The sequence below is a fragment of the Cygnus olor genome, chromosome 14, assembly GCF_009769625.2.
Source record: "Cygnus olor isolate bCygOlo1 chromosome 14, bCygOlo1.pri.v2, whole genome shotgun sequence".
Classification (NCBI taxonomy): domain Eukaryota; kingdom Metazoa; phylum Chordata; class Aves; order Anseriformes; family Anatidae; genus Cygnus; species Cygnus olor.
Genome location: NC_049182.1, coordinates 413567 through 439259, shown reverse-complemented (window position 1 = coordinate 439259; position 25693 = coordinate 413567). Strand labels below are relative to the sequence as shown.

Below are 25693 nucleotides of genomic sequence, written 5' to 3'. Positions count from 1 at the left end.
AAAACCCCAAACCAGCGATGTGCCCTTCCCCTCCTCAGGTGCACGGTGCTGCTGCGGTTCTTCTGCCCCGGCGCCCACCACAGTGCCCACGGCCGATGCAGCCTGGCAGGGCTGGGCACAGCCGCACCAGGGACCCCCCGGACAGTGCTGCTGTGCCGGGCAGGGGGGGCACCGATGCAGCAGCATGCCGGCGGGACAGGGCATCTGAGTGGACACTGCTCTGGCGATGGCTTTCCTCCATCAATTCCTAGCAAGCATTTTGGGTGCTGCACTTGCACCTTGCTGAAAATCCCTTGGGCCATCTAGACTTCCCGAAGTTTTACCCAAATCCTCGCATTATTCTCCAAAAACCAGCACACATTGCAGCACTGCTCAAACACATGCACTTTGAGCCTCCGCCAGCCACATGCCTGTGACTGCTGAAATCCTTTCCAGCTGCCTAAATTTGCCATGTGCCCTGGGGATTTCTCAGCAGAAAACACTACATAAATATCACTGATGATTAGTGTCCCATTGTTATTATTTCTGATGCAGCTGTTACAAGGGTGACTGGCACGATCTCATTTGTGTGACTGTGACTGGCGGCCTGTCACCCTGCTGCAGTATATAATGGAAACAGCGCTATTAATATTTCCACTCCTCGTCTCCCCCAAGGCATCTGTCTTCTAAATCACCTGAGGTCTCCCCTCTCTCCCTCCCACCCCCGACTCAGGCCCTGCAGGCAGAATTCGACATGGTGTCACACAGCCTGGGAGATGGCAGGGGCGCCGCCTGCGGTGCTGCACGGTGCGGGGGGGGCTGGTGGGATGGGTGAGCGCCCTGGACACAGCCTGGCATCCTGCTGGCAGCAAGGCTCAGCCCTGGCAGAAATGAGGGACGTGCCCTGGAAATCACTCCTGGGGACTGGGGATTGCCAGAGCTGTGCACCAGGGTACCGCTTGGTATGGCAGAGCACAGAGTGCCTGAGCCGCCGTGAGCCCATCCCAGGCAGTGCAGCTCCGGTTCCAGCTGAGGCTTGGGCATGAGCCAGGCTGTGCCACCTGCATGGTCACTGTCAGGGCAGACGTGGCAGGAGCTGGACCCTCATGGGTCCCTGCTCCACTGCTCACCTTCACCAGGACCTGTCTCTCCACCCAGCCCCGCACTGGTGCTCCATTCTGCTCCTGCTCTTAGGTTTCCATCTCACCTGCACACACTTCCTGGCAAGAAACCAGGTAATCAGCAGTAATAAAATGGTAATGCGCAGGGTTTGTTATTAGCAGTCTTTGGTATAGAAAATCATAACGGGTTAAACCTTTACCTCGATTCTCCCTTTTCTTAGTAAGAAATAAGCTCCGCATCATGCCCTCAGCACCGGCCCCATGATTACAAGCCGAGAAGCTGGCAGAGGAGAAGCCCAGGGCCACCACAGGCGGCCCTGGTTGTCAGCCAGGGGTCTGCCTGCTGGGTCCATCCCACATGGAGGGGGCACCAAAGGATACTGAAACTTTGATTCGTGATTTCAAAGTTCCACAGGTTTATCCTCAAGTCGTCTGCCGACATGTAGGTCTCGTAGTCGCTGTTGACGGATATGGAGTTGATGTGGTATGTGTGAGCGTTGGCAAACACCCTCCTGGGAGTGGCCTCCACCATCAGGTCCATGGGCCTGAGCACGGGCACCTGCGGGGTGGGAAGCAGAGCATCAGCACGGGAGGACAGAGCTGCGGCTGGCCGCGCTGCACCCCACCCTCCTCGTAGCACACTCACCCAAGAAACCCAGTGACTTTGTAAGTACATGAACGGAAGGGAAAGCCAACACAAAGCCTTTTATTTCTGGAAAGCTGGTGGTGGTGTGGTTACATTTTGGTGAGGCAGCAAGAGCTAAGTAAACCAGATTTAGATCTCTTCTGCAGCAACAATTCCTTCTGTGACCAAAGAACAACAACGTCTTCTTTGTTTTGTCACTGTTAAGTGGAATTTGAAATTCCTGGTGCGTTTCTAACAGAAGGGTAGTTTTTAAGAGTCAGGTCAGCACAGATTTTTCTTTCAGCTTTTCTGGATTTGCTTGACAGTGAAATGATGGAGATAAGATGTGGGAAGAGATGGAGAAAGTGAATGCACAGGGCAGAGACATGGAGGAAAGAAGAAGCAGAGCTTTTAGATTAATACGCATAACTTATGTAAACATCAGGGGATGGAGAAATGCAATCAGAAGCAGCATATGCAAGAAACAGTGTAAGTAACAACTTCAGACACAATGTTCTTAAGGCAACTTAATGCACTAGAAAGGTGTCAGTCTGTGCTCCTCTTTGCCAGTAAGCTATTCCCTCAAGCTACTTCATTACTGTGTATATTATCTGTGTGCTGCCCAAAGAGATTTCCCATGGCTGCAGAGGTGGGGACAGGAGTGTGACAGCCAGATCAAGTGACACTAGAACATAGGAACTGTCAGCTCAGAGCCTAAGCTTAATGTGATGAGCCTGCTTTCTAATTCAGCCTGACATACTCAATGATGCATCGTTTGCTGTTGAAGGACTTTGCTCAGCCATCTGGGGACATAGGTTCACATTTTGCTCAGAGATTACAGGAAATGGGCTGTCATTAAGATCGTTGGAAACACGACGGTTTTGCAAAGGGAAAGGGCTCAACTGTTACACCGGGCCACTCTGGATGCAAAAACAAATATGGCAAAAGCTTTGGCACAAGATTTCACTCAGCAAGATGACAATGTGCAGACCAACCACGTCTTGTGGTCAGACCCCACAACAATGCCCATCCCCAGAGTAACACTGCAGCCAGGACTGCGATCCAAAGAAACAACGCAAACTGGGCATGAGCAAGGGCGCTGCTGGTGATCTGCAACTTCCACTGAACCAACATAATTACCCACCTAATTTTTATATGGCTAGCTACCTGCAAACACATTTTTCTTGAGATAGGAAGCTAAGGTAAACTTTTCAGGCAATAAAATTCTTCCCATATTACCTCAGAGACACATGCCTGGAAATTGTTCTTTCACTGAGTAAAACCCCCCAAAATGAACAAACCTGGCCATCTGTGAATATTTCATTACGTCAGGATTTCTTACCTGCTACAGTTGTGAGAGCCTGCACTTAAATATGGAAAACAGCAAGTGTCCATGCCTCTTTTCAACATGTGCAGTAAGCTTTTACTTAACTGTACCAACAATAAGTACTTAAACCTGCAATAAGTATTTAAACCTGAAAACACTGAAATTTCAAGGCAGGAGCAGCTGGGAGCACACACTGGTTCAGGGCTTTCATCCCATGACAGCAGACATCTTGCAGCAGAAGGAAACCCAGCAGCTCTCTGGATGGTTACAGACAGCAGACTCGCACAGAGCCCCAGCCGGGCTTTCATCTCCCGTTGCTCCCGTGCCTGACTCTGCTCCGCAGCTGGACCCGGATGCTGGCAGCAGGGCTGGCAGCAAACGTGCGACCCCTGCACCCGACCCTGCATGCACAGCGAGGCCCCTGCAGCTCTGCGCGGTCACAGCTTGCACCTCGAGGCTCCACCGCTCCACCGGCAGTGGGGCAGGGAAGGATCGGGCAAGGGCTGTGAAGGCGAGCATTCGCTGTGGCCGAGGACGTCCCGGGGTGCTGCTGCGTGCGTGGCTTCCCCTCCCTGGCACAATCAGGCCGCCAGCACCATGAGCTCCGGCTCCCTGGAACGTGCACCTGGGAGCAGTTTCCCAGCACAGGGCATTTCTCTTTCTGCCATTCCTTGCATTCAAATCAGAACAAACTCCCACTGCCTCTGACTTCCAAAGGACAGAAAACCACAACACGAGGGTTTTCCAAGAAAATTCAGGAGCAGAAAATCCAACCCTCTAATTTTGTTCAGCATGAAAGTGAAAACAGCTTCTGCTCTTTCCTTCAGGAAGAGTTAAATCCACAAAAATTGTAACAGGAAGCTGCTAGCAGAAGAATCACAGATAGAGAAACACCTTGTGTCTCACCCATCTTGTGTTCCTCTCATCCACCACCATGGGATTATTCTTGGCTGCATCCTCCCTAATGCGCTGTCTTGTCAGAATTCAAAGGTCTCCAGAAGTCTGTTTCCTACCTCCCCTGGGACCCCTTCCCACAGGTTGGCAGACATCCCCATTACATTTCTGCTTCACTTACAGCACAGGAAAAGAGACAGTGGTCTAAAGGAAGACCTCTGTGGATTGCTCCACATGCTACCACATGACACCGTCCCAAGCCTACACCACAGAAAAGAAGTGGAAAGCAGTGCACGGCCCAAGACCGCAGCGTTCGGTGGTTGTTAAGGCAAAGTGCCTAACAAAACAGTGCCAATGTGGTAGCAACTGAATCGTGGGGTTTTGGGGTGTTTTTTTTTTTTTTTTTTTTTTTTTGAAGCATGCAGAACCCAAGCTCATATCTGTCTAAACCACTGGCATCGTCATGGCAATCCTGAACAACAGAGAAAACTCCTAAATGCATACCTTTCTCAATTACAGAACCAACCTGCAGGGCAGTATCTGGTATTATATATACCCATTATTAAAGGGTAATTCAGTGTAACAAACCACATCAAGTACACTGAAAGGCTGTCAAATAAAATAAACCACTAATAAATTAAATTACTTTCTCTTTTCTGGAAGGGGGGGAAATGCCAGTCATTTTTCATTTTAAAAATATGTCTTAATTTTTCTTTTTTTGTCTTTGAACAGACACCCCCTGCAAAAAGAGCAGGTCCCACCCAGCCAACATATATGAGCCACTATATTCCTCTGTCTTGTCTGACGGAGGCTTCCCCTTTCCACAGTTACTGAGGCACTAGTCCTCCCTTGAGCTGTAAAACTCATTTTCTTTGTGGCTTGGTGCTGGAGGTGCAGCACAAGCCAAAGGGCCCTGAGTGCCCCAGCCCCTTCCCACCCGCCGCTGCTGCGTTTCCCCCCACCATGTTCAGCCTCTGGTCAGAGGATCACGGCACAGTTAATGAAGTGTGTGTAATTGTTGTCATTCTGCTTTGTCCCCTGGTCTCATCGTGTTTCCCTCTTTCATTGCATGTTATGTTGGCTGGCACCAAATACTGCCTGCTCCCGGGGGAAAAGCCCTGTGTGGCAGAGGTTTTCCTTGTCGTTCAAGGCACTGTGACAGATGCGGTCTGAAAGGATGCAGAGATATGGCGCTTCTGAGGAAAACCTCATCCTCTGCCAGAGCTGGCATATAGTGCTCAGTATTTTCAGAACACGAGTCAATATACAGGGAAAAAGGCCCAACTCACAGCTCCCGGTGTAGCGAGGTCACGCTGCCTCTCCCAGACGGCAGCCTGCCTCGTGCCAGGTCCCGACTGTCCCTGCTGTTTGGGGCAGGCCCACGGCAGCCCCAGCAAAGCCCTACACTGAGGTTCGTGGCTGCTCCTAAAGGGACATCAGAAGAAAACTGAGACAGGAAACCCTCTGCAGAGGTTTGCTTTCACTATACAAGTCTCCACACCTCAGATGGAGAATATTTAGAGGTCCACAAATTGAAAGAGGGTGAAAACTGCTGCCCTAACCAAGGGGCTCCACAATCTCCACCAAAGCACTGTCTCCTTGGTGGAAATGTCTTCTCATCAGACGCTGAGATCCAGATTTGACCCAGAGAACTCCCTGCTGAGTGCACAGGGACCCGCAGCACGCTGGCCTGTCCGCGCTGTGGCTATAGTGCCGATTTTATTGCAACTCCCACCCCGATCTGCTCCGCGAACACGACAGTGCCGCTGCTGAGTGTGGGGTGCTGGCTGACCAGCCAGCAGGGCAGATCCTGGTCACTTTTCTCATGTGCACAGGACAACCTCTGCCTGTTGCAGCTGAGCCGCAGCAGTGAGGGCAGCCGGCATCAGCTCCACTCCCCCGGTGCTTTGCTCTGCCACCCTGTGCACTGCGCCAGCCAGCAGGATTTGGCCAAGCAAGATTAGTCGCAGCCGAAGCCCAGATTAACCCCAGCCTTAGGTTTATAAGAAGGAAAATGTAATCCAGTTACTGGCGAATCACTGCAATGCTGGCTGCTTGGGGGTAAATCCTGCCAGGTACTTAGCCCCCGGTCACAGCTAAGCCCCTCTCAGAATATGCTCCCTGATGTTTATTTTTTCCCTCCCAAATGCTCATATTCTGTGCTGTCAGCACCAGGAATAACTGGTCAACACTACCTGCAAATTAATATTTTGCAGACAAAATATAAACCAAACACCATTTTCATGGCAGACTGACAGTTTCATGATCTTCAGGACTTTGTCTTATTGGACTTTCCCCATGACATGTGAGAAGATTCCTTCCTGTGTGAAGATAAACCTGCTATCTAATTACCAGCCCATGTAGCTGATAGAGCTCCTGGTTTCATCTGTTTTCCCTAGACATTTCCATCCCTGCGAAGCTTTACCCTAGCACTGTTTCTTCTGTCGCCTGTTACAGAGTGCTTTTCATGCACTGAAACGCCAGCACAGGCTTCTCACCAGCCAAAGATCCCCTTCCTGTGCGTGGGTCCCAGCGGTACGGGCTGCCCCAAAGGGGCACAGGTCCCAGCTCGGGGGCAGGAGAAGGGGGAGGACTGGAGTCGCCAGGGTCTGCAGCTCAGGGACATTACTGCAGTCCGAAGTAGCAAAGATTTAATTTCCCAACATTTAGCCTTTAATTTGATGTCTGAAACAAATTTGGGATACTGGGTGCAACTTTTTAATCTCTTTGCTTGTATTTCCCCATGGGACAAGGTGGGTTCAGTGATGCCACCAACCTCAGAGCCGCAGCACACCCCCAATCAGGTAAAGCGCAGGAGCCACACAAAATTTCCACTTTCGGGTTCCTGGGAATGTGTGCATGCCTGACCCCATTTCCCTCTTCAGCTGCCCACAGGGGCCTGTCTGACAGAGACGAGTCCTTGGACTCTGCTCTCCACCAGTGCAGCCACGGCTGCAGCTCATGCAGCGAGGACAGGTACGCACTCATGAGCGTGCTCGGTGCACCCCGGCCAGCCTGCTGGAAGGAGCCTTGTCAAGCCACTCAGCTACTGCTGCGCCAGGGAGGCTGCTGGCATGCCGAGGGCTGCAGCACCAGTGCTGGATGGGGACACGGTATGGGACTGGATCCGGCTGCTTGCCGAGCTCTGCTCGCATGCTGGGCTCACAGCCCTGTGCTGAGCCGTCAGCCACCATCGCACTCCCGAAGGTCGCTGTCCTTCAGTTCCCACCTTGAGGCCCAGGACAGAAGGCAGCAGGACAGTGGTTTGCGGGCAGAGGCCCCAGCTGTGATGGGGAGATGTCCTCATGTGAGCGGCCTCTGAGCCAGGCCAGGAGGAGCCGAGGGCCCAGTGGATCCCACGCGCCCCAGGTGGGAGCAGCGCCCAGCCGCTCCTCTCCATCATCGCCCACGGCAGCACGGTGCCCAGCTCCACGCACCATCACTCACACGACCCCGCTGTGCGGTCAATCCACCCGAATACCACCTGCCCCAAAAGGGGGCCAGTTCAGGAGGGATTTTTTGTGCAAGTCGGACAGCATTCATAGCAAACATCACTTCATGTGCATCCCAGATTTCCCCTTCTTTGTTTATTTTTATAGTGTCATAGGATTCTTTTCTTGTTTGTAACTGAGAATCTGTCCCAGTTCCATTATTACATTTCAGAATAACTTTCACCGTCTGTACCTAAATTCTGAAATAAGAATTCAAAGAACAAACAGAACATTTTTTTTTTCTTAAGTTAAAAATCCTCAACTCTTATTCACACTCCTTAAGAGTTACATTCCGCTTAAAGATGTGACTGTTTACAATAGTATTAACTTATTTCTCCCACTCAAGAAGGGCTGGTGTCAGTCAAATCTCATCTAGCAGTTTACAGTTTTCCTACTTTTCCAGGGAGAGTTATGTAAAAGCATAGTTCTGTTAACAAACACAAATTCAGAGTAATCTAAACCCGCTTGATAATTCTGCCCGGCACATTGTTTTTACAGTACGTCTAGACATAGATACCAACAGGACAATTGCTGTGGAAAAAGAGATGAAAAAAGAATCTGAAAGGTCAATCCTGGTCATCAGCATTTTGAAGCAAGTTTACTAATATTAAATGGATGAATAATGAGCTTACACCAGGGAAGAAAGAATGCACCTAATGACCTGGGAAGAATGAAGAGTGAGATGGGCAGTGACAGCCAGGCTGCTCCCTCTCTTCTCTGCAGTGGCTGGAGGCAGGACCTGTGCCGGTGGCGTGACCACGGGCACTGCAGGAGCGGCCTAAAAGGATATTCTTTAGAAATAGCTTCCAAACAGTACATCGCTGTGCCTGTCACTTGTACGCCTGTGCTGGTGCTGCTGTTGGATATGCTATCCGCATCCAGCTGGGGTGCCAGCGGACACAGGGAGTACACACAAGTTAGCAGTGCGCCTCTGGACATTCATGTCCATGGCCTGTCTGGGCAGCAAGTGCTGTCCCCTTCTGCCTCAGGCATGGACAAAACCCCATTTGAAGGGGAGCTGAAGACTTTTTAATAAGGTTATACACTGCTGGTGACATCTGCAATGCCTTTTTTCCCTTTCTTTTGGTATCACACAGAAAATAGAGGCAATGATTCATATATTGCAAGCCTTCTTGACACATGTGCTGCATCTCGGCTTTCTCACTGGCTCAGAAGCTAATCAGAAGCTTATCGCCCTGCATGCAGTGACGAGCTGCCTGCCCCTGCAACCCTCCACACAACAGAGGACACTGTGGCTTCCCTCAGAGACACAGTGCCCTGGCACTCTGCGCATTCAGCCAAGGCCACCCTGCAAAGATCACTTGGGAAGACCCTCCTGAGACGCCGTTCCGCAATCCCACCCTCACAGAGCTAACCCTCTGTGACTCTGGGACTTTGTTGGGACTCAGAGCAGCAATTACCCATTTCTGAGGAGGTGGGCACATGCTGCACAGACACCCACCGCCCTCCTGAGCAGCAGTGCCTGGGAGCCAGGGGCAGGTGGGGAAGACGTCCCTGCAGTGTTCTGAGTTCAGCTACTAAATATGAAGGCAGCACTAGCAGCACAGCCTGCTGCTTTTTCTTCTATTTACACAAGCAACGTGAAAATCAGACTCTCTCTACTATGGAATGAGGCCCAGAAGCTGTTTCACCCCAGATGGTTCCCCCAGTTTTGTTCATCAAAGCCACAGCAAGCCCCTTGCTGAGCACAGCATCCAGGATGTGTGCAGCCACGTCCCACAGGGAGAGCATGCACACCCGTGCTCCTCTTCACTCTGGCTTGTACCGTGCGGGGATCAAAGCAAACACATTCCCTATTTAAAAAGATTTAAGCCTTGGATATTATTTGTGTTAATTATTTCCTGCAAACATCCCACAGCTCAGGTACAACTGTATGCAGAGAAGCACTTGGAGAGCTCTGTGAAGCTGTTAATTTAGGCTTCTACACAGCTCAGTGGCCGAAGGGCTACAGCTATTAGACTGGGGGCCTATCCAAATAAGCAGAGCTCTTTTAATGACTGCAAAAGCCTTACTTCACAGTCTGAGCAGAGTTAAATATTCCTTTTGCATTATGTGGGTTAGAAATTCCTCAGAGAACAATGCTCATCAAGTAAATTTAAACCATTACGATGAATGGGTAAGAGATGATTGCAGCAAGGTGGTTTTAAAACCCCTTTTTGCTTGTCTGTGGTTGAAAATTAAACTGTGGATGGATGCGGCTTTACTCCAAAAATGCGAGTCATCACAGGACAATTAAACATCCAACATACGCCAAGCTGCAGTAAAATTGTTAAATATGTAAATATCTGTCTAAGTAAAATCATCAAAACATTAGCTCAAACCAGAGTTGGCTGAAGGCTCCTCTATTTTCCATCCTTAGGGACAGAAGGCGTTACAGATGCTGATGCTAATACCCGTAATACCAAGCACTTACATCCTGTTTTACCTCTTCCTATTGCTGCAAAGCAGGAGCTTCAGGGGCCAGGAGCTGCAGAGCTGCTGCTCCGCATGCGCCAGAGCCAGCACAGGGCCTGCAACGGCACCAGCACACGGCATGAACACAAATTACTTAATGATTTATCTAAAGCCTCACCTTTCTCTCACATACAGTGCAAATGATTCACAATTGAAAAAAAAATGCCAGAAAAAAAGCAGAAGTGAGAATAGAAAAAGCCATTGACAGACCTTTCCCACCCCGGAATCTGGTGTGGGGTCAGGAAGGCTGCAGCAGGGCCGGGAGGAGGGTGCCTTGGCCACAAAGCCCCATACCACGCTGCTGGACCTGGTGCCAGCCACACCCCAACACTCTTGCTCCTCCTCAGGGACACCGCTCCACGTGCAGTCAGTGACAGGCGGGCCGGGGCTGTGACTTCGGGTTGAAGGCCTGCAAAGGATGCCCAGACCGATCTCTGGTTCTCCTGCAGCCCTGCGGTTGCCAAATCAAATGCCAGGATGTGGTCAAATGCAATCAGCTAACGCCAACAATCAATAGCACAGATGAGCACGACAATTATTTATTTTCATAACTGCCCACCTGCCAAGGCGTCACTACCCTCGCCTGGCCGATTGAGCTGCTCCCAGCCTGTGGTGCAGCGAGTGCAGCGGCGCCAGGAGCGGCTGCTCCAGCAGCAACGGCCCTGACACAGGGCCAGCTCCATGCACCTGCACGCACCCTGACACAGACCTGCTCCACTAACCCATGCCAGAAAGGCAGGAGAAGCAGCAGCAGGACAGCTTCAAGACCCTCCGAGCGACACCAGAGCATCGACAGCTGCCTCATGCGGGCATAAGAGCGGCTGCATGCAGACAATGGCCCTGTGCCGGCCGCGGGCTGTGCTCCGCAGGCTGTGCTCCCCGCGCTCTGCTGCCAGCTGGAAGGGGAGCCCAGCAGCAGCCGGCAGAGACGGAGCCCCAGCCCCCGGCACGTGATGGGCCACGGGCACGGGAGGCGAGGCAAACACCTGGGGTGCACGGGGCACTACGAAGATGACGCTGCTGGCCAGCCCAGAATATAAATCCTTGATCTACACCGAAATACGTCCGTTTGCTATTCAGGCCAATAAGCATTCTGGATATCCAGCCTTTAAGAAAAGTGAAGGAAACTTTCATAATGCTTTTTCAAAAGGTTTAGAGGTTTCATTTCAAAATGTCAAAACTCGATGTTTCTATAATGAAATATTTCACGTAAGATGTTACATTGATTTTGTGTCAATTTTAAAGCAGTTTGTGCAGGAAAGAAAAGAAATACACATCACCTTTACCCTGAACTCGGGCTGCTTTGCTTCCCCCAGAAATTCAGTGTTCTTAAAGAATACATTAGAAATAAAAATAAATCAATATTAAAAAAATGGTAACTTGTGAGAATGTTGACCCATCATTTTTTATTTTGCATTGTTTCCAATGATCTGTTTTGGGTGCTCAGGAGACCCTGGGTATTGGGATGAAGGGAGGCACCAGCACCAATACCAGCACCTACCAGTGCCCACTGCAGAGCTCAGCACAGGTGCCAAGACCACAGACCCAGGAGAAAGTAGGACCTGCACTTTCTCTGTAAGCCCAGGGCTTTTCAATGCATGTAGACAGAGGAAAAAAGCAGTAACCACAGTAATACCCCTTAACACTGCCGTCTTTTTACAATCCACCTCCCATCCCGCTTAGCGTTGGTAACTACAGCACCAGCATCCAGATCCTGAGCGAAGTCCTCCAACGGGCTGTCTGGGTGACAGTGTATTAATCTGGAAATGCTGCCTGAAGCATGACAGCAGATACATATATACATGAAATAAAATGTTTTCTTGCTCTGTAAGGAAAAATGCCTGCTGGCCCCCGGAGCAACTCAGTACGGAGGCGAGAATTAACCAGCTGTCTGGGGTTCTCAAAGGCTTAATCTGCAATGAAACTGGAAGCTATAAAAGTGAGCCAAGGGTAATCATACCAACAATTTTATATATATAAATACAAAACCTGAGTACTTAAAATGCAAATTCTGACAGGATATTAATAAATGACAAGCTAGTATGGCCTGATTAATGCTGTGACAAAATTACTGAATATTTGGAATTTCTACGCCTACAGGTTAAAGGAGCAATTTTCTGTTTCTGCTCTGAATATCAAGTGGAGGGGAGCAAGGCTTCTCCCAGCCATCAGAGGGGCACCGGCTCGTGGCAGGGCTGCTCCTGCAGGGCACAGGGCTACAGGGTCTCTGTGCTGCCTGGACCTGAGCAGCCGGAGCTCCCAGAGCATGGGCAAGCTCTGATTGAATTAATGGGCCACGCACTGCCTCCGGCCAGAGTTGGCTCTTTATATGCAAATTAAAGATCAGAAACAGACACAGCAGGGCAGCACTGGGAGGAAGAGCAAATTTACTGGCATGCTGCTCACCTGGTGCAATCATCTCCCAAGGCCCAGAGTGCACAGCAAGCCCAGAAGATGAGCACTGCAGCATTGCTGTGCCTTCCCTCTCCAGCGCTCCCAAACATGGGAGCACTCCCAGGGTGCAGGGATGGCTGGTTTAATGGGTTTTGTGCATGCATCTCCCTTGCAGTAAATGGAAAATGTAGCCTTGGGTGTTTAGGAGGCCAGTTTTAATCTACATAGGTTGGCAGGAAAACTCATTTAGAGAAGGTACTTATGCTGCAGAAGCCAAGGTTGTGCTTGCAAATGCCATGGAGGGGGAGACATTTGGGAGCTGTCCCCTGGCCAGGACAGGCACGGGTAGCATGGTGGCAGTGACCGCAGCACCGGGGTACCCAGCGAGACAGCGTGCCTCGCGGTATGCCTGCCCAGTGCCCACATCACCCCGGCACCACGCGCCTGCTCCATCCTCATCTGAGCAGCACCTGCAAGAGCACCAGCGACTGAAACAGCAGCCAGCACCCCTGACCTCAGACGCCAGACCCACCAAGCCAGCGCGGCGTTACTGGTACTGCTGTACACAAGTAGCACTGGCTGCGATTTTTTTCCAAGCCCATAAAAGAAAGGTTTCCAGACGATCCTGGTCTGACTTCACTCACCCGCAGTGTGGTAATCATGGAGGGGTCTCGGAGGCGTCCGTCTTCATCCTTGAGGTTGTATCCCTCCGGCCTCTTGTCTCGCTCACTGACTTTCCATAGCTTCACAGTTTTATCTGGGAGAGAAGACAGAGTTACGCCTGGCTGCTCCCAGAGGAACATCTGACAGGAACGGTAAGGCCACGTCAGTTGGCTTCCAAGTTGAAAGTCTGCCACATCCTCATCTTTAACATACTGAAAGTAACACAGTTACATGGAAAGAAACCCTCCCAGAAAATGCAACTGTCACCACAGCACTTTGCCCTGAGAACTTTTGTTTTCATACTCCTGCTGGACAACAGCTTGTGCACTTACAACATACATAAGAAAATGATTGAACAAAAAAATAGAACCATCAGATTAACGTACAAATAATATGAAAAGCAATTTCCCAAGGCAGGCAGCCTCGGAGATTATGCCTTGAATGCTGGCGTTCAACATACTGAGCGATGGGGTCTCGTTAAGCCCTGCACGAGGAGGTGACGAGGCACTGGCTACGACAGCAGGGCCCCGAGCGGCGCGGGGAAGCTGGGCTGCATGTCCCCGCGGCCAGCAGCGCCACGCACGCCTGCCCAGCTCCATTCTGCTGCCGAGCCGTGCATGCCTGCACGCACCCGTCTCCACTCACCTGCCGAGCCACCGCCTTGCACACCCAGCCCGGCTCTGACAAAACACGCAAGGAGGGGTGGGAGCGTCCCCAGGGCTACCCTGGTTTAGGTTAGCCCCATCAGGTATGGGGGTCACCAGCCACAGCAGTGCTTGTGCTGCTACAGGGTGAGTGCCAGGGAGCTGACAAAACTCATAAGGCACAGAATGCTTCAACGTACATAATTTTTCTTCTAACGTAGTTTAAGCAAGAAATACAGCATGGGAAGAGTGGAACAGAGCAATAGATGACTCAAGGCTAGAGGCAAGCTGGCAGATACAGCAGAATTCTGAAGGAGCAAGTCCTTGGGAATGTAAGCTCTCTCTCCTAGAAACTCCCAGAGCAAGGTGAAATCACAACATAATTTATTCAGAAGTCACTTGTGACTTTCCCCATCCAGAAACTGAACCAATTCCAGCATCTATTATTGACTCTGAAAGCAGCCCTGATTTCCCTCACCACCAGCGTCCCACCCTGTCCCCTTTGAGCATCCCATTCATCCTGCGCCACAAAGTCCTCCAGGTGGTTTTCACACTGAATGATGGCGCTTTCTTTCCTCTCTCGGCAGACTCCATCAATAGTTTATCATCACTTCCAACAGGTTTGATACATAACTATATAATTCATGTCAATTTTCCCCTTTACACAGCAATTGCAACTGACTGCCATTAATTTTGTTTTTATTAACCCACTTTACTTCAGGGTGTTTCTATATATAATGTTAGTTTAAGAGTAAGAACAAAAAGAAACAGCATAACATGGGAATATTTTACAAAGAGCTGTTTTGATAACCTGCTAGTATATGAAACACCATCCCAAATGCAAAGATAATATCCCTGTTAATCAAAAAACTATTTAAAAACTCAGTTAACAGAACATTATGCTCTATAATTAATCTTCATTGCATTTCAATGATTCTCCCCCCAAATGAGTTTAGTAAGTCTTTGAATTTTATTATAATGATCAATAGAGTCAATTCTACAATACAAAGTAAGTTGGTTATGGAAGATAATTAGACCCCTTCTTTTCCCCTGAAGTAATTAAGTCACATCCCTCTTAAGGTCCCATTCATCCCAAGTAATATTCCTGGATTCTCCTGATATTTATCTGAACGTAACACGAAACTGCTGAGCTGAACGCAAATTCAAACAAATCATCTGTTTTTTCTTTAAAAACAAACCACCACCAAAAACACAAAGAGTTCCCAGGTTCCAAAAACCAAGAAATAAAAAAAAAAAATTGTCAGCAGTGGGAAAAGATTCACTCTCTTGCAGTGAGTGAAAGCTGTGAAATAAAGACAAAAGCTCGTGCACGAGGATCAGGCTCTGCCAGAACACTTTGGCCGGGTTCCTGTTACCCTCTTTATATTGGTGTTTGCTGTGAAGTGAGTCAACGTTTTTTAAAAAAATATGTTTCTCCAGCAGAACCGTTACAGAGAAGCTCCCTCTGCCTCTCCAGGGCTGGGGGAGCCACGGCCATGGTCACGTACCGTTGGTGGAGAGCAGGAAATAGGCTGCATTTTGCTGTGGGAGCCATCGTATTTTATTGATCTTCTCTTCTATCTCCAAACTCTTCAGGTAATCGAACTCTGGCTCGTGGCTCTGGAAAGTGCTGTAAACATTGTATTCTCCCCTGCGATGGGGTTGGTTTTTGCTCTGCAGGAAGGGGGATAAAGAGAAATTTAAGACATGGAGAGGAGAAAATATTCTGTTGACTCTCTTGTCCTCCAAGGTTGTTGCACAGTAGTGAGCACCTCACCGCGGTGACACGCAGCAGCTCAAGTGAGCAAGCCAAGCTGAGACCCATGCAGCACCCTCCTCCTGTGCCAGCTCCAGCACGCTGGCAATGCCAGGCTGGGGCACTGCTCTCGCGCTGTGCCCACAGCGAGCAGAGCCCCCATGCCGGTCACCTCCGGGAGAAACTTAAAAGGAACAACGAGGGCTGACAGCGAGCTAACCCCAACCGGCACGCTGAAACCAGCGCCAGAGACACCACCGGGATCGCTCCACTTGCACAGAATAAGGAGAATCCACCCGACAGACGCACATATATAAAGTAAGAATAAAACAATCACAGAAAGGAGACAATCTCTGCAAGAATTAATGCTGTATGACATGGCTCAGTGCTCAGTCTCGAAAGGTATTGTGTATCTCCAAATCCCATGCAGTGAACCTTACAGCATCAGGCTCTGAATGGGGCTGAGGTAATTAAATGAAAACTATTGTGCAGATTAACTTGCCGCACACAAATGATGCGTTTGGGCTGGTAAAGTCCCATTTGTCTCCTGGAGCAGAGTAGTGTTTCAGGGCAGGAGGTGAATGGAATATATCCTGCATGATGTTAGGAAGTGGAAAGTTCAAGAAAAGCAGTAGAATAATAAAATGAGAGATAAATGAGAAATACTAACAGAAAGGCAGACGAAAGTGTCTATGCATGTAACCTTTAACCTATCCATTCATCCAGCATATACAGAAATAGTGTGAACATTACAACTTTGAGAAAAATTTAAACCGTCATTGGACAACATTTTTCATGTCCAGGCCTCACTCATCGCTTTCCACCTTCAGAAACCGCCCACAAAGGGAGCTTTGCTTCCGTCCAGATCAGGCTGTGAAGCACCGTGTGAGCCATGCCAGACCAACTACCCTGGACAGCTGTGGAGATGCAGGGAGACCTTCCAGGCTGCTAGGGCCCATGACAGCTCCCCTTTGTCAGCCACATTTTGTGCACAGCTGGACCACCAGTACATGCAGCAGCCTTTCAGTCTCACACTGAACACCAAGTGCAAATGTGACTCCTGCAGGAATTTGGACAGACTGTGACCCAAAACTTTTAACAAAGAACTCAAAATTTCCTCCAGTGAAGTGTTTCGGAAGGAAAACGTGATCACTGATCCAACTACGCTTTCCTCAGATTCTGGCAGTGTAAAGGGTGTTGCTGGAGGGATTTGTGCTCCGATGCAGGGCCCCCATGACAAACGCAACAAATACCCCAAAGCACAGACAGGTATTAACACCAGCAGGAGTGGGGTCAGAGGGTCAAAGGGGGCCCCTGCTGTCCGCTGAGCTCCCACATGTTCATAGCTGAGGGCACAAGCCCAGCCCTGGCCTAGAAGGGGGGAGGCTTCACCAGACCTGCGAAACTTGGATGAGAAGAGAGGGGCTCCAAGAGTGCTGCTGGGTCTGGGAATGGCATGGTCATGGCTGGAGGTACTTTGTGTACCAGCCTGCTCCGACCTACTTCATGCTGCATAGAGCTGCAATGAGACTAGAAGGATGCAGGAAATGCCATGTGTTTTTTTAGGGTGTTTTACAAGATCCTGCTTCTGATAATAGTCACTTTTCAGTTTTGAGTCTGCCAGGAGAGAACTGAGGTTAAGAGTGACGCATACAGATTAGGAAACAGCAGGAAGCTTCTTTTAAAAGGATAAAATGGGCATTTTGCATTCACTCGCACTTACCTCCTGCTCACGCTGAAATATTACAACCCGACCCCCCTTGTCCCCTGTTGCTAGTAATTCTCCTGTGTGGTTGAATTCAACTGTAGAGATAATGTCAGCTGAAAAGAAAGACAAAGACAATTTAAGTAACTGTAGACTGGTTTTTCACAGGCATCTAAAAAGCGCCATTCCCCATGCAGCTAAAGGCAACGTGTATTGTCAGCACTCCGTCTCCCCTGCGAAATTTCCTTAAGTCTCAGTTTTTCTGTTGTATATAACAATGGACACAGAATTTTGGAACTTTGCTGTCCAGAGGGGCATGACCCCAGGCCTGATCTGACTCGGGGCTACTTCCCATCCCTGCTGTGCTGGAGGCTGGCAGGGTGCAGAGCTGGGACCCCCGCGGCAGGCTCAGGAGAGCCGCCCGCACCGCGAGGGGGCCAGGCCCCGAGGGGCATGGCAGCAAGCAGCGCCCGGCCGGCTCCACGCTGTCCTCGCCCGTGCATGCTGGGCTGGCACTGCTGCCACCCCCTCCTCCCTCGGGCTTCACCTGCAGAAAGAGGGGGACTGCAGCAGGTGAGGACCCCTCACCCTTGCCACCCTAACCCACTGGGCAGAGCAGCCTGAGGGACCACACTGATGGTGCCGGTTTTCTTTGTGCATTGCTGAATCTCCCCGGGTCCATCAGGACAAACAGAAGCGATGCCTTTCATTCCTCCTTCACCCAGCAGCCACCATGCTCTCACCACTCACCTTCCCCTGGAACGGGGCTGGTGCCCGCTGTCACCACCAGCACACAAAACTCCCCCGCAGGGGCAGGTGCGAGGTTACTGCAAGGGGAGAGGTGAGGAAACGCTCACAGACCTGTGGCTTGTAAACGCTTTAATCTGCAGCATTTACCCTTGAGGCAAAGCGGGCAAGAGAACTGCTAATGATTGGATTTATTAGGGTTATTTTTAGAAGGATGTCAGAGGTTAATTCTGTGGCAATTATTGCCCAACTGGTGTCACTGACTGCCTTCAAGCGCAGCATTCAGCAAACACAAAGCAGGGGTAGGGAAAAACGAAGGCAGCCTCAGAGACCCAGTACTTGGTGAAAGATTGATTTTGCAATGAAAGGCACTTAGTTATTATAACAGCCAGCTCATTCCTGCAAGGAAGGCTGACAGAATTTGCATTTCTATTCCCCTCTCATTTGCCCATACCCATGGATTTGTACAGCCTGCAGATGAAGCCTCCTGCACCCCTCAGAAGCAGGGAGACCCCGTGTGCTGGCTGTGTGAGCAAATATGTCTGCGTGTGCAAACACCTATGTGCGCAAACACGGCCACACAGCCAGGCCACTGGTGCTGCCCAGACTGCGTGCCCCTTCTGCACCCTCCAGAGCACTCCGGGCACCATAACGGTTATCTCGCTTATTAGCTCTGCCATGTGCCAGCGCGAGAAATATCTAAAACACACAGCCTGAGTTGTCCCTTCTTCTCCCTCCTGTGATCTTTATCCTCCTTGAGCATCCACTAGAAAGTCACTACAGCAGATTAGAAAAGACAAGGAGAAAAGGACATAAACCCAGACTCAGAGACTGGCACAGGCTTCTGCAGCTGCTGCAAGTGCTCTGTATGGCCCGTGCCTTCCGCGCCGCTCGCCGCCAAACGATGCTGCGGCTGTGGCAGCCCCACGGGGGTCTCAGAGCTCCGAGCTCCCACCAGCAACCACACAGCCCGGGGCTGCTCGCCAGTGCAGCAAGCGCTCCAGCTGTTTTGCCCCTCATCTCAGACCGGAGCAGCCTGACAACATCGTTATACCCACGTACATTACTTCTGCCAAGTAGCAGGCCTAATTCCTCCAGGTTTTATATCCCAAAGTCCTTTCAAAGCTTGCACTGGCCTAAACAAAGTGATGAGCAATCACTCAGCCACACTTCAACAATGCAATTGTACAAAACCATGAGTCTTCAGGCTCCTTTGGATGGCAGATCCCATCTTGTGGATGGCTCCATCCATAACTGCAACCCTCAGACACCCTGCCACAGCTCCAGGGTAACTGAGATACCTGTGATCTTCAGAGTGAGCAAATAATTTCTGGTGCTGGCAAAAAGCAAGCACCACTGGCACCGCACCTACATGCCCCAGCCCCCTGTGCAGCCCCACAGCCCCATGCCGCACTGTGCCCATCCCAGGATGGTGCCAGAGACGCATGTGAGAACCAGTGGGTGAGAAATTTGGGGCAGAGACCATCTTCCATTTATTCACGCTGCCCACCACTTTTATGTCTTCAAGGGGACATCTCCACTCACTCGCTGGATCCACCCTGCCCTGATGATGTGCAAGGAGCCCACCACGTCTGCTGAGCTGTGAAAGTCCAGATGGCAGCAGGCAGGTGAGTAACGAACTCCATGCTGCTGCTATTAATTTTCATTCCTCTTCCCTGTATTATCCCATCTCTCCAGCATTAAGCATATTTCTAATGATATGCGAATGCATTCTGAAGTTTGTCTTAATTCATTTACAACATTTGGCTGCTGTGAATAGCTTAAGGAGACTATTTCCTGCAGACAGAGGTGTCACTGTGGAGACAAAACCCAACGGGGCTAGTGGCGAACATTCCCACCTGAACAAACAGAACCGGGGAGTGCATCAGGGCTGAGCTGTCTGCGCTGGACAGCTCTAGGTGAAGCACTTCGTCCTCTTGCTTGGAGCCATTCTGCCTCAGCCTGCACTTGTGGGTAGCAAAATCTGCCAGAAAGGTTTTAACCATCTGTTAATAACATTAATGAAAGTGTTGAAAAGCGTTGCAGAAGGGCCAGACTATTCTTGCTAGCACTGGTGAAAAGCCAGGCTAACAGCAGTGGAGTTGGATGCACCACGAAGGAATGATAATATCTCAAGAATTTCAGTCTTTTTGGGGTTAGTGTCAAGCTACTGAATGGCTCCTGAGCTTCTCCAGATGCACCTGTTATTCCTCTCTTGACTGGGTTTGAATTATTGGTTAAATATCATTCCCATCTTGCAACTAGAAAAACAGGTCGTGGAAGGTTTTTGTTTGTTTTCTTCCTTTTCTGGTTTCCCTTAGGCAATACAATCTACACGTACGTAAAACCTCTTGTAACAGATCACATCGCTGCCAACAGGTTTACAATGCATCAATGCACCACCTAAGGTGATGCACAGCCAATTACCATTTCCACCCAACACAGTTCAGAAGCAATCAAGAGACCCAAGGTGAAAAAAAAAAAAACAAGCAAAAAAGCCTGCTCTTTCAAAGATTTATTGGAGACTTGGGTGGGGGGAGGTAGGAACAATACTTGCAAAAATAGCTGGGTTATCTGACACCCTCTGCACTGCAAAACCGAGTTAGATGCAACAGCCTTTTCCACCCTCGAGTTACCCTCCTGCATGATGACTTGGACAGGAGTTAGCCAGAGATGTAACAACGCAAGGAAAAAGTGCTAGGCATCCAAGCTGAGCCCTGAGAGAGAATCCAGAAGGGTTACGGAAAGCAAAGCAAAGGTGTGACCAAGTGCCCCCACACGTGCATAGTGCGGTGCTGGAGCCTGCAGCTTCCTGCACCCCTTCTACTAGGAAAACAAATCTCTCTGGTACCCACCCACTTCTGTCATCTCAGATTTGCCTGACTGATAGGCCAGAGCTGCAAGGATCCATGAAGTTCTTTGGATGAGGGAAGCCTTTGCAAAGAAGCTGTGTTGAAGCAAGGAGCTTAGAAAGGAAATCAGTAAAACTTCAGCAAACAAAACATCCATCTGACATAATTCTCTTTCATACAGTCACCCCACCCAGTGAATGCCTCCCAAAGGACAGGAGGGGGAGTGCATTTTCAACACGTGTTAAGCATTGACAATGATTACCTAGACAAGGCACATCTCACCCATGCTGCTACAAAATTGGCTAGACTTGCTCCAAAATTTGAGGATCCTGTAGAATCAGAAACCAATCTGCAATTTCAAAGAAAGGATGCTGGGTATAACAAACGTAAGAAAAACATATCCCGAAATATGTCTCCCGTTCTCACATGCAATTGCATCCCTAGCTGCAGATAGGTCTCACAGATAAAAATAAATGCTTAAGCACTGAGAGATTTTGTGTTTGGAGCCAAATCCAGTTCAGCAGCTTGAGGTAAACCCTAATTCAGGCAGAAGTTTTCATTCATGACAGTTTCCAGTTGGCAATGTATTTAACAGGCACACTTGAGGCAACGTTTTATAACTGTAATACTAGTTTTCAACTGTCCTCTGCTAAGTACTTAGCTCCCCCCCTCCCCAGCCACCCGTTTCTCTTTTGGGGCAGGCACTCAAACACGCTGTCGTGCACTCAGGCAGCCCGCAGGCCCCACGGCAGCCCAGCAGCTGGCCCCAGCACTGCTCCCTGCACCCCGGGGGGTGCACGCGGCGCCTGCGCTGCAGGGAGGACGGAGAGGGAGCTCCCGGCATCCCGTGGAGCTGCCCACGAGTGCCCGAGGACACCTGAACAGCAGAAACGCACCTCGAGCAATACTGAAAAGAGAGCACCTGAGGCTGGCTGGCACGTGCCGAGCGGTGCAGGTGGCGGGTGGCCCCCGGGGTGGTGCATGTCACCACAGCGTCCCCACCGAGCCCCACGTTAGTAGGGGTGTCACCCGCAGAAAGTGCTGGGGACAGACTTAGAGCAGAAGCTGCCGCAGCAGCCCAGGGTCTGTAAAGGTCACACAGAGCAGTGTTAATGTGCACCTCACACTAGGAGGTATTTTTTTCCTTCTAAAATTACACCACTGAAAACATACTTGCTTTGCACTATTTAATCTTCTCCATCACCAGCCACTGGTTTTAGGTCACTTGGTTTTTCAAGGAATTAAATTCCTGGCTGCAGCAAGACGTTCTTCAGACCGTGGCTGCTACCTGATGGGGGGCCAGGAGCAGGCTCCCTGAGCCAGGCGGCTCGCTCCTGCCAGCAGCCAGACCTTCCTGCAGCTCGGCAGCAGAACCTGGCTAACAGCACGATTTCATCCCTTAAGAAAATTAACCCCAAACCCGCACTCTCCCTCCTTATGAGAGACAGGTGTAAATCTGGCTATGCAAACAGTTTTTGCACCTGGCATGCCTCGCACTGTGCAAGCCGTGGGCAGGCTGGTGAAGGACACTGAAGAGCTCTGCTCGCCGCCCAGCACCAGCCCCATCCAACGCCCACCCACAGCAGTGGGACCTCTCCACGGACACAGGTGGGCTGCACTCCTCCTCTTCCCCGACACCTCTGAGTGATAACTGTTGCCCAGCATTACATGGGAAAACACCTCCCACGGGAAAAAGGAAGGAGCTTTAAAAAGATTAAAATGCATCAGCAGAGTGTAGCACCAGACCCTCGTCAAAGATGTCTCGCGGCAAAGTTGTGGCCCCGGCACAGGCTGGCTGGTTACAGGCTGCCGCCTGCTAATCTCCTCCCGCTGTGCTAGAGACAAGACCAGGCAATTATTTATTAAAATTCGCATTTATGTGTATTGAAATGATCAATAATTTATGTCCATTTCTCCTAAGACTCCTACAGTAGTTTTGTGACAACAAAAAGGAAAAAAGCTTCTCCTTTTTTGCTTTTTCGTTTCCTTTCTCGTCCCCTACATGCTCAGTGCCCCGAATGCAAGGAATTTAAAGAAAACTGTTTCCATGGAGACCCTCCCCTCCAAGCAGCACCAGCCCACAGCTCTCCCTTTCTGAGCGCATTAATGTTCCTTCACGCTTTCATGCTAAAAATATCGAAGACTGGATTTGATTTTCACTGTAGTGGTGCAGCTTTATCAGAAAAATAGGAAATTTATAATACACACACACACGGGTACACACACATGCTCAACAGCAGGTTTCCCCCTCCCCCTATTCTTTTGTCGTGTGAAGGCGCATTCTCCAGGTAAAGAGGAAACGAGCCAGTTATTAAACAGAAAAAGGGCAAAAACAGAGGGCTGAAGTCAGTGCCAAAAGCTGGATCCCCGCAGCTGCCCACCCCTCTCGCCCATGTGCGGGGTCCAGACACCCCATTTCTGCTCCTGGTGCCCTGTCCGTGCTCTGCCCCACCTGCCCTGGGAGGCGGGGACCGCCTGCGCCTTCCCTCTGCCTGGCATCATTCTCTAGGGCCTCTCTTGCACAGAATTGCTGAGTTTTCACCACTTCTTTCAAAGTCTACTCCTTCCCAAGGGGCAGAACGATTTCTGCTAGGGCAGGATGGTGCAGCCCACTGCACATCACCAGCTGCGCATGCAACTTCTACTGGCACCACAGGGCTGATCCAACGGGCTGCAAGGTTGTAAAGAGGTGCTCTGCGTGGCACAATAAGCCAAGAGGTTCAAAGCCAGGAAAGACAGGGAAAAATCTGCCTGCATGGTAAGAATACCCTTTCCAGCTGAGGTACACGTTACAGCAACCCTTACCAGCGAGAGCTTTACTGGGTGATCCAAAATTTTTCATTACCTTGTTAGAAACACACTTGTCTTGTGCTTACAACACTTAGAGCCTGCTTTCGGACACCCTGGCAGGTAGGCTGGCAGGTGCTGGCCGAGAAGCCCTACCAGCGGCACGCTGCCATGCACGCTCCCAGCGCGGCAGTGCGAGAGCAGCCCAGAGACACGCCGGGAGTCTCACTGCAAGGGCTCGCAGCGGTGCTGTCACTAGCCTCATGCTCGCTGCCAAAGGTGTGTCAGGGCACTGTCAGCATGAGATGGAGGATGCATGAGTCAACACATGATCGTGTCTTCCTTCATTGCCTCTGCTCCCATTCCTTCTGCATCCTCGGGAGTCACACAGCCTTCCTGTGCACTGCTCTTCTCCATCTGCATGGCAGGACTATGACATACACAGATATTTTTGCAAAGTTTTGTCCTCTGTGAACCCCAGAGAAAACGTCTTAGAGGCAGGAAGAGCATTACTGTAAGCATCATTATGATAAATTGGCTAGAGTGGCAAGATTGTGAATAGCAGAGCTCGTGTCTGAGATCCACAAATGACTAAGTCACAAAACTGCAAAATTAGCTATTTCTAATCCAGAAAGACCCAGAGCTGACATCTCCATGTTGCATTGCATGGTCTCCCCCTGAAGCTCATCCATTCTTACAGACACCTCACTCAGCCTGCTCATCTGCCCCAGGCCTCCACATCCTGGTGCTTGGTCACCGTCACTTGGCCAGGGGGGGACAAGTGCGGCAGCTGAAGGCACCTCCTGATTCCTCACCATGCGGTTTAAGGTCAGATGTGCCCAGCCTCTACATCAGACTGTATTTACTGCCCAAAAAGCTAGAACTGGTAATACTCTTAGCAGATTGTTCAAACTGTAACGGAGATGTCTTTGCATAAAACGACCCTAGATTTTCCCTTCCCAAATATAAGTGACAAATAGGTGCTTTTTCTGTTACTTTGTAGGACAGACAACAAGCTGGCAGAGCTCTGCTGAAGCCAAAACGATGTGTCTACCTGCAGTCATGGAAGATCTGAGAGATGCATCATATAGTAATAATCAGGAGATAAAAATGCAGAAACAAAATCTGAAAAAAAATCCCCCTGGATATAAACCAATGCTAGCTATACAGCTCCTTCCAGACATACAGAGCTTTGCTCTCATTCCTTTCTCCCTCTACTTTTTCATGCGCCTACTGGAAGCGCGACGCCTGCGCAATGCTCAGGCAGGACGAGCAGCAAGGAGCTGAGCCTCACCACTCATTTCTGCATCTCCTTCCCCTTTGGCTGCTCCCCCAGAGGGACAGGTCCCTTTTGGGAGTGGTGCCTTGGGCAGCTCCATGCCCCATACCCCAGCGCCCGGCCTGTGCTCCATCCACCAGGAAGCTCCTGGGAGCAGCGCTGGAGGCTGGGCACTGACTGGGAGCCAGAGCACTGAGCTGGGGCAGAGAATCGAGGCCACAAAGGGGACTTGTGACCTCAGCGCGGCACTGGAAGACCCTTTCTTTTCATTATTTGTATAAATCACTTCACTGATGGCACTGCATGCAAAGCCTCCAAGTCTGCGGATGACAATAAATTTAGAAGCACCATAAATAACAGCAAACCGGGCTGCCAAATGAAGAAGCATTTAGATCATTCAAATCCCAGGCTATGAGTTGTCAAATCCAGTTTAATGCTGGTAAGAGTGGGATAACAGCTCACTGCAAGCACGTCCCGCCCACCCCAAGGCAGCCCCTCCATTAACAGGTAGATAACAGAGATAACAGGGTTTTTTAACAACCCTGAAATACACACGATGTTAGCAACGAGGACTTCATGCTGCACATCAGAGCTTTAAACAAACCATGAGTTTTGAAGCAGAGTTGTGAAAATACCAGTGTGCAGGCTTGAACACTGAAAGGCTTTTCAAAAGGAGCAACAACATTCTTCCAGTTTTGTATGATTTACAAAAGGGAAGGGAAAAAAACAACACTCAAAACAAACAAAACCCCAGCCCCAAATGCAAAAATAGGCAAAGCATGCCTTTCTGTCACAGGCATCAACCGGCTGACAAACTGAGAATGTTTCTGGGACCAGAGCCTCCATGAGTCCTTACAACAAGGACTTTTGTGTAAAGAAACTGTTGGTACTCCTGGTCACTTCATGGACTTTGAGGTTTCACAGATCCCATTCACCTCTTCCAGGGATGGCCAG

The 25693-nt window shown here is 50.1% G+C and overlaps 1 protein-coding gene across 3 annotated transcripts in view; it reads right to left on the bottom strand.

Annotated features, from left to right (window-relative positions):
- Nucleotides 1–25693, bottom strand: part of PPP2R2B (protein phosphatase 2 regulatory subunit Bbeta) — a 102874-nt gene that overhangs the window by 11425 nt on the left and 65756 nt on the right. For all 3 annotated transcript variants that reach the window (XM_040573394.1, XM_040573396.1, XM_040573397.1), the window contains 4 exons: nucleotides 17093–17190; nucleotides 15122–15287; nucleotides 12951–13063; nucleotides 1482–1659 (listed from right to left, as the gene is read on the bottom strand). In XM_040573394.1, the coding sequence (XP_040429328.1) occupies nucleotides 1482–1659; nucleotides 12951–13063; nucleotides 15122–15287; nucleotides 17093–17190 (555 nt within the window). The remainder of the gene's footprint in view (nucleotides 1–1481; nucleotides 1660–12950; nucleotides 13064–15121; nucleotides 15288–17092; nucleotides 17191–25693) is intronic.